Below are 6580 nucleotides of genomic sequence, written 5' to 3'. Positions count from 1 at the left end.
GGCTCCGGGGCCCTCCGCGCGGCCCGCGACAGCATCGAGCTGCGGCGCGGCGCCTGCGTGCGTACCACAGGCGAAGAGCTGTGCAACGGCCACGGGCTCTGGGTGAAGCTGACCAAGGTGCAAAAGACCCCGGGACCAGGGAAGCCCCTGGCTGTTCCCCTCCCCCATGTCGAGCTGACTTAGCGTCCGGTGCCCTTCGCCCTGGGCTGGGCAGGGCGGGCCGCTGGCAGTTCCCTGACGGCTGTCCTCGTCTTGTGCGTTCCGGCAGGAGCAGCTGGCGGAACACCTGGGCGACTGCGGGCTGGACGAAGGCTGGCTCCTGGTGTGCCGCCCGGCCGAGGGCGGGGCCCGCCTGGTACCCATCGACACTCCAGACCACCTCCAGCGGCAGCAGCAGCTCTTCGGAGTGGACTACCGCCCGGTGCTCAGGTCCTGCGCTGGGAGGGGTGGGGCTTGCTGGCCGACTGCCAGGCCCTAGACTGGCACAGCCCGGGCGGAGTGATCTGATAGGATTGACAGAAAAAAGGGCGGGACCTAAAGGGAGCTGGGGTGGGGCTTCTGGAGGCATGGTTTAGAAAAGTCAGAGCGCTGGAGAAGGCTCCGGGGTCTTCTGCCACCCTCTGAGGTCTCCATATCCCGTCCCCCATTCTGTGCGCACAGATGGGAACAGGTGGTGGACTTGACATACTCGCATCGCCTGGGATCAAGGCCTCAGCCGGCCGAGGCATACACTGAAGCTGTACAAAGGCTACTGTGAGTAAGCTGGGATGGGCTGGGGAGGAAGGAGCTCCAGGTCTGGGCCCGACCTAATTAGGGACTTGGGGTCGCTTAGCTATGTGCCCCCGACGTGGACCTACGAGTGCGACGAGGACCTGATCCACTTCTTGTACGACCACCTGGGCAAGGAGGATGAGAACCTGGGTAGCGTGAAGCAGTATGTGGAGAGCATAGACGTTTCCTCCTACACGGTGGGTGCTGGGACTCCTCCCACCCCAAGCAAGATGTAGTAACATCCTGCTAGATTCGGAACTCTAACCTCTAAGCCACAGCCAAACCTGAATCCCCACAGGCCAGACTCAGTCCACCCCCCAGTCTTAGAAGTCCTATAGGAATCCCTCGACACCTCCACCCTTACCAGATGGATTTCCAGCTCAGCTCCACTGTGCTTTCTCTCTTGTGCTCCCTGGCCCATCCACCTCTCTACCCTCCCCAGGAGGAGTTCAATGTGTCCTGCCTGACAGACAGCAACGCGGACACCTACTGGGAGAGCGATGGGTCCCAGTGCCAGCACTGGGTACGGCTGACCATGAAAAAGGGCACCATTGTCAAGTGAGTGGGCTCTGAGCACAACAGGGTGGGTGAGCCACGTACCTGTGAGTGTGTAAAGACACATGTGCACCCTCTTAACCCTCAGGAAACTACTACTAACGGTGGATACCACAGATGACAACTTTATGCCTAAGCGGGTGGTGGTCTATGGGGGTGAAGGGGACAACCTGAAGAAGCTGAGTGACGTGAACATTGACGAGTGAGTGAACTGACCTGGGCTGGGAGGGGGGACATGATCCTGGGAGCAGGATCTGGCCCAGTTTGGAGGTACAAAGTGGGCTGTGACCCCAGCAACCCCTGAAGACAAGGGGTTTCCAAAGTTCCTCATATTCATCCCCTCAGGACCCTGATCGGGGACGTCTGTGTCCTGGAGGACATGACTGTCCACCTCCCAATCATCGAGATCCGCATCGTCGAGTGCCGAGGTGGGGCTTAAGGCCACAAGGAGGGAAAGGGAGCCCCAGCATGTAGACGGGGGTTAGCTGGCAGTGAGTATGGAGTGAAGGAGATGGACTTGGAGTTGGGATAAAGGTGACAACTGAACTAACGCCAAGATCTGAAGCTTTGGGGCCCAAGCCAAGGGGACGGTGCTGGGTATAGGCCTGCCTTAAAGCCATAGAAGTGCTTGGGCTCACCTGGAAGAGGAATGGAGTTGGGACCTTCAGGCATCCCCATATTATAGTGGTGGATGGAGGAACTAGCACAAAATATAATCATCAGAATCGGGTGATAGAAGGGGATCCCAAAGGTCCCAAGTTTCTAGGGGCTAAGGGTGACACAAAGCTGAGCATTAAGGAGCCATTCTCAGGTCTCGGGGCCAAAGAGGCAGCAGGCGCCATAAGTGAGCTCACTCTGACTCTTCCCCCAGATGACGGGATTGATGTGCGTCTTCGAGGGGTCAAGATCAAGTCTTCTAGACAGCGAGAATTAGGGCTAAATGCAGACCTGTTTCAGCCCACCAATCTCGTGCGATACCCACGCCTAGAAGGCACTGACCCGGAAGTACTGTACCGCAGAGCTGTTCTCCTGCAGAGGTGGCTGTGGTCCTGGGCCAGTTAGTCCCTCCCCCCTCCCCCCATCCTGAACCTTTTGTCTGATCTTATATCGAATGCTGTTCCACTTCAAGAGGCAGAGAGCCCCTGGGCCCTGCCTTCTCCTGTCCCTGTGTGTTGGGGGTGCTGAGAGGGTCTTGCATCTATGACTTCAGCCGCAATTATCTTTACCCAACCTCACCAGATTCATAAAGATCTTAGACAGCGTCCTGCACCACCTGGTACCAGCCTGGGACCACACGCTGGGCACCTTTAGTGAGATTAAGGTGAGCCTGACTCACTCAGTGCTGGTCTTGGCAGTGGGCACCCCTTTCTGCAGTGTTTCACGCTTCATCAGAAAGTTCTTAGATCTACTCTAGGCCTAGACTTTTGCTAGGCTCTGGGAACATAGGAGGAAATCCAGACACAAATAGTCAAAATTTAGTGTTTACGGTCCTATTTCCCAGAGAGTATGTGAAATACACAGAGCTTGGGGAGGAGAGGTGACAGCATGGACAGGGCAGGTTATATGAAAGGTGCCCACTGGGAGTTCCTAGCTGCTCAGGATGACTTGAGAGAAGCATAGCAATAGATGTGAGTGTGACATGGGATGAGGCAGGAAGACGTGGGCAGGAGGCTGGCCCTGGTAGCCAAGGGCACCGGGGCCAGACTTTGTTCCTGGTCAGTGGAGCCATTGGGAAGTTTTTATGTAAGATAATGACAAAGTTGGGTTTTTATGTAAGGTAACGACAAAATTGGGTTTTAGAAAGCTTCCCCTGGTGGCTGGACTAAGGAAGAGACTGAAAGCAAGGACCAGGGATAGAGTAGGCTTGAACTGGCCCCGTGGGGTTGGAACAGAGAAATGTTCCAGGGCCTGGACAGAGGCTGACTGCCTGCCGGCCCCGCTCTGGCCACCTCTCCCCACCAGCAAGTGAAGCAGTTCCTGCTGCTGTCACGCCAGCGGCCAGGCCTGGTGGCCCAGTGCCTGCGTGACTCAGAGAGCAGCAAGCCCAGCTTCATGCCACGTCTGTACATCAACCGGCGCCTCGCCATGGAACACCGTGCCTGCCCCTTACGGGATCCCGCCTGCAAGAACGCTGTCTTCACCCAGGTCTGGTCACCTGGGTGTCACCTGGGGTCAGAGCAAGGGCGGGTCAGCAGGGGGACTAGGGGGCACTGGGCCAGGAGGGACCTGAGCAAGGTCTTTGGGCAAGAGTGGGGCCGGACGTTCCCACAACTCCCTCCCCTTCTCCCTGGCCCCAGGTTTACGAAGGCCTCAAGCCCTCTGACAAGTATGAAAAGCCCCTGGACTACAGGTATGGCTTTGGGGCAGGGGACCTGCTCAGGGCACACATGGACCCATTCCACCCACACACTGCCTCTGGACCCCTCAGCATTACCCCTCTGTAGCCCTTACTCCTGGGTGGACCCTGGGCTGGTGGGTCATCCCGAGCCCTAGCCCGGTGTAATGATAGAGACTTACCCCTCCTTACAGGTGGCCCATGCGCTATGACCAGTGGTGGGAGTGTAAATTCATTGCAGAAGGCATCATTGACCAAGGTGAGGCCTTGAGGGCCAGTAGCACGAGTCCTGCCATATTCAGAGTGGTTGGGGTATCTGGGGTGACCAGCTAAGCTAGATAGGGGGCTTGCTTCTCACCCCATCATGGGGGCTGGGGCTCTTGTGTGCCTCAGCTGAGAGCATCTGTCTGTCCTTTTAGGAGGTGGTTTCCGGGACAGCTTGGCAGACATGTCAGAAGAACTGTGCCCTAGCTCGGCGGATACCCCTGTGCCTCTGCCCTTCTTTGTACGGACGGCCAACCAGGTAAGCACCCCCCACCTCCCAAGTTGTTTCTGCTGTTCTGTCTCTGCAAACCTTCCAGGCCCCAGACTAAGCCGGAGAAGGAACAGGGAGAGACTGAACTGCCCGGGGCAGCTTCTAGGCAGAAGGATGGAGTCATTGTATGTTCAGAGGGCTCCTTCAGGGCCCCTCCGTGGAAGGTGTTCAGGCAGGGAAGGTGTTCAGGGAAGTCGTTGAGGCATCTGGGGTAACACAGGAGGGTCCATCACAGGCCATGCTGACAGCTCTGTCTCGGGGGCAGGGCAATGGCACAGGCGAGGCCCGGGACATGTATGTGCCCAACCCCTCCTGCCGGGACTTTGCCAAGTATGAGTGGATCGGACAGCTGATGGGGGCTGCCCTTCGGGGTAAGGAGTTCCTGGTGAGTAGCCTAATCTGCACCCCACCAGCTTAGTCCTGGCTCTTGGAAAGAAGAGCCAGCCAAACCCGGGCAGTTCGGGGCACGAAGACAGCAGTGTTTGTCCCACAGGTCCTGGCTCTACCGGGTTTCGTGTGGAAGCAGCTATCTGGTGAGGAGGTGAGCTGGAGCAAGGACTTCCCAGCTGTGGACTCTGTGCTGGTGAGTTAGGGCCTGGACCGGGTTTCTCTGCCCAGCTCTCAAGCTTGTTGCACCCCTAGGCTGTCCTGAACCTTCTTGTACCACACGTTTCCCCTTTCCCACCCATGTACTCCCATAGCTTCAATTCCTGTCACTGTTCCGGTGACCCTGAAAGGATTAATTACCTCTGGACCCAGCCTCTCTGCTAAGCCGAGGGCTATATATGCATTTACCTGCTGGATTTCTCTCCCAAGATGGCACCTCGGGCTCAGCACACTCTTCATCCTCTCCCTCTAGGACTCCCTGTCTCACAGTGGCACCACCACCCACCCCTCCCCTTGCCAAGCCCCTCAGGGTCATTCTTCACTCTTCTTTCTCCCTCACCTCCCACATTCTGTCACATCTGCCTTTGGAATCTCCCCACCTCTCCCATCTCACTTCTATCCCTCGGGTTTAGTCACCTTCCTTCCTGATCCAGCCACTGATTGCAGATCTAGTGACCATGTCTCCCTTCTTACCCATCTTATCTCCATAATCCCTTCAGTGGTCCACCCTGGGCTTAGGATAAAATGCAGAGTCTGAAAAGGCCTTACATGACTCCTGTATCTCTGGACACTTGCCCAGTTAGGTTCCTCAGGCCTTCTGCTCTTTCCACCTTTTTTTAAGATGTTCTCTCTCCTGACTTCCTGGTGGCCCAACCAATTCCCAGCCAATCATTTGGGTCTCAGCTTAGATGCCACTTCCCCCAGGACACCTTCCCTGATCTCCGTGGCTGGTTAGGCATCATCTTGATGCTGGGCTTCACAGCCCATCTACTAACCCCCTCACTGCCCTCATTGCCTGCATAACAGCTGCCTTGCCTGGCTGCCTCCTCTGCTTTCCTGTGAGCTTCTTGAGAAAAAACAAGACTATCTCCACAATGAAAAGCTGACCTTCCTGCCTCTCTTCAACCCCCAGGTGAAGCTCTTGGAAGTGATGGAAGGAATGGACAAGGAGACATTTGAGTTCAAATTTGGGAAGGAGCTAACATTCACCACTGTGCTGAGTGACCAGCAGGTGGTGGAGCTGATCCCTGGGGGTTCAGGCATCGTGGTGGGATATGAGGACCGTTCCCGTTTCATCCAACTGGTGCAGAAGGCACGGCTAGAAGAGAGCAAGGAGCAGGTACTACCCAGAGGCCAGTGGAACAGAGAGCTGTGGACAGCTCCCAGGAGCCAGAGCCCAGCCCGAGGGGCCACCAGAACCCAGCCCAAGAGCTCTGGCCCCCACCACCCCTCTGCCCCATATTCTTGCTGATCTGTGGGGCACAGAGGTACTTTATCTCCGTGAGTGGAGGCCAGGTGTCCCCACCACACCCAGAGCTGGGAGTTGTGCCTTGTTCTCCAGCCAGGCCTTCTCCCCTCTCCCCAGGTGGCAGCCATGCAGGCAGGTCTGCTGAAGGTGGTGCCGCAGGCTGTGCTGGACTTGCTGACGTGGCAAGAATTGGAGAAGAAGGTGTGCGGGGACCCAGAGGTCACTGTGGATGCCCTGCGCAAGCTCAGTGAGTGTGGGGCTGGGCAGCACAGTCCCGGGGTGGGGCTTAAGGACCTAAGAATGAATTCTGTGTGGTTTTGTCCCACCAGCCCGGTTTGAGGACTTCGAGCCATCTGACACCCGGGTGCAGTACTTCTGGGAGGCACTGAACAACTTCACCAATGGTCAGTGGAGAGGGCAGAGGACTGCCTGGGTTCAGACTCCACTCCTGGGATACAGAGATGGGGGAGGTGGTCGAGTTTCCTCCACCAGCACATGGGCACTGATTTCCTTCTCCTCTGTCAGAGGA

The 6580-nt window shown here is 57.0% G+C and overlaps 1 protein-coding gene across 1 annotated transcript in view; it reads left to right on the top strand.

Annotated features, from left to right (window-relative positions):
- HECTD3 (HECT domain containing E3 ubiquitin protein ligase 3) overlaps positions 1 to 6580 on the top strand; it is an 8581-nt gene that overhangs the window by 876 nt on the left and 1125 nt on the right. The window contains exons 2-19 of the mRNA XM_010847894.1: positions 3 to 117; positions 269 to 429; positions 661 to 753; positions 833 to 968; positions 1214 to 1329; positions 1415 to 1528; positions 1672 to 1754; positions 2198 to 2363; positions 2566 to 2647; positions 3289 to 3471; positions 3624 to 3676; positions 3856 to 3920; positions 4081 to 4184; positions 4462 to 4581; positions 4690 to 4779; positions 5716 to 5922; positions 6169 to 6298; positions 6381 to 6574. Coding sequence (XP_010846196.1) covers positions 3 to 117; positions 269 to 429; positions 661 to 753; positions 833 to 968; positions 1214 to 1329; positions 1415 to 1528; positions 1672 to 1754; positions 2198 to 2363; positions 2566 to 2647; positions 3289 to 3471; positions 3624 to 3676; positions 3856 to 3920; positions 4081 to 4184; positions 4462 to 4581; positions 4690 to 4779; positions 5716 to 5922; positions 6169 to 6298; positions 6381 to 6574 — 2212 coding nt within the window. The remainder of the gene's footprint in view (positions 1 to 2; positions 118 to 268; positions 430 to 660; positions 754 to 832; positions 969 to 1213; positions 1330 to 1414; positions 1529 to 1671; positions 1755 to 2197; positions 2364 to 2565; positions 2648 to 3288; positions 3472 to 3623; positions 3677 to 3855; positions 3921 to 4080; positions 4185 to 4461; positions 4582 to 4689; positions 4780 to 5715; positions 5923 to 6168; positions 6299 to 6380; positions 6575 to 6580) is intronic.

This window comes from Bison bison, unplaced genomic scaffold (genome assembly GCF_000754665.1).
Source record: "Bison bison bison isolate TAMUID 2011002044 unplaced genomic scaffold, Bison_UMD1.0 scf7180017864256, whole genome shotgun sequence".
Lineage (NCBI taxonomy): Eukaryota > Metazoa > Chordata > Mammalia > Artiodactyla > Bovidae > Bison > Bison bison.
Note: the sequence above shows the minus strand (reverse complement) of the source record. Positions and strands in the feature narration are given on the sequence as shown.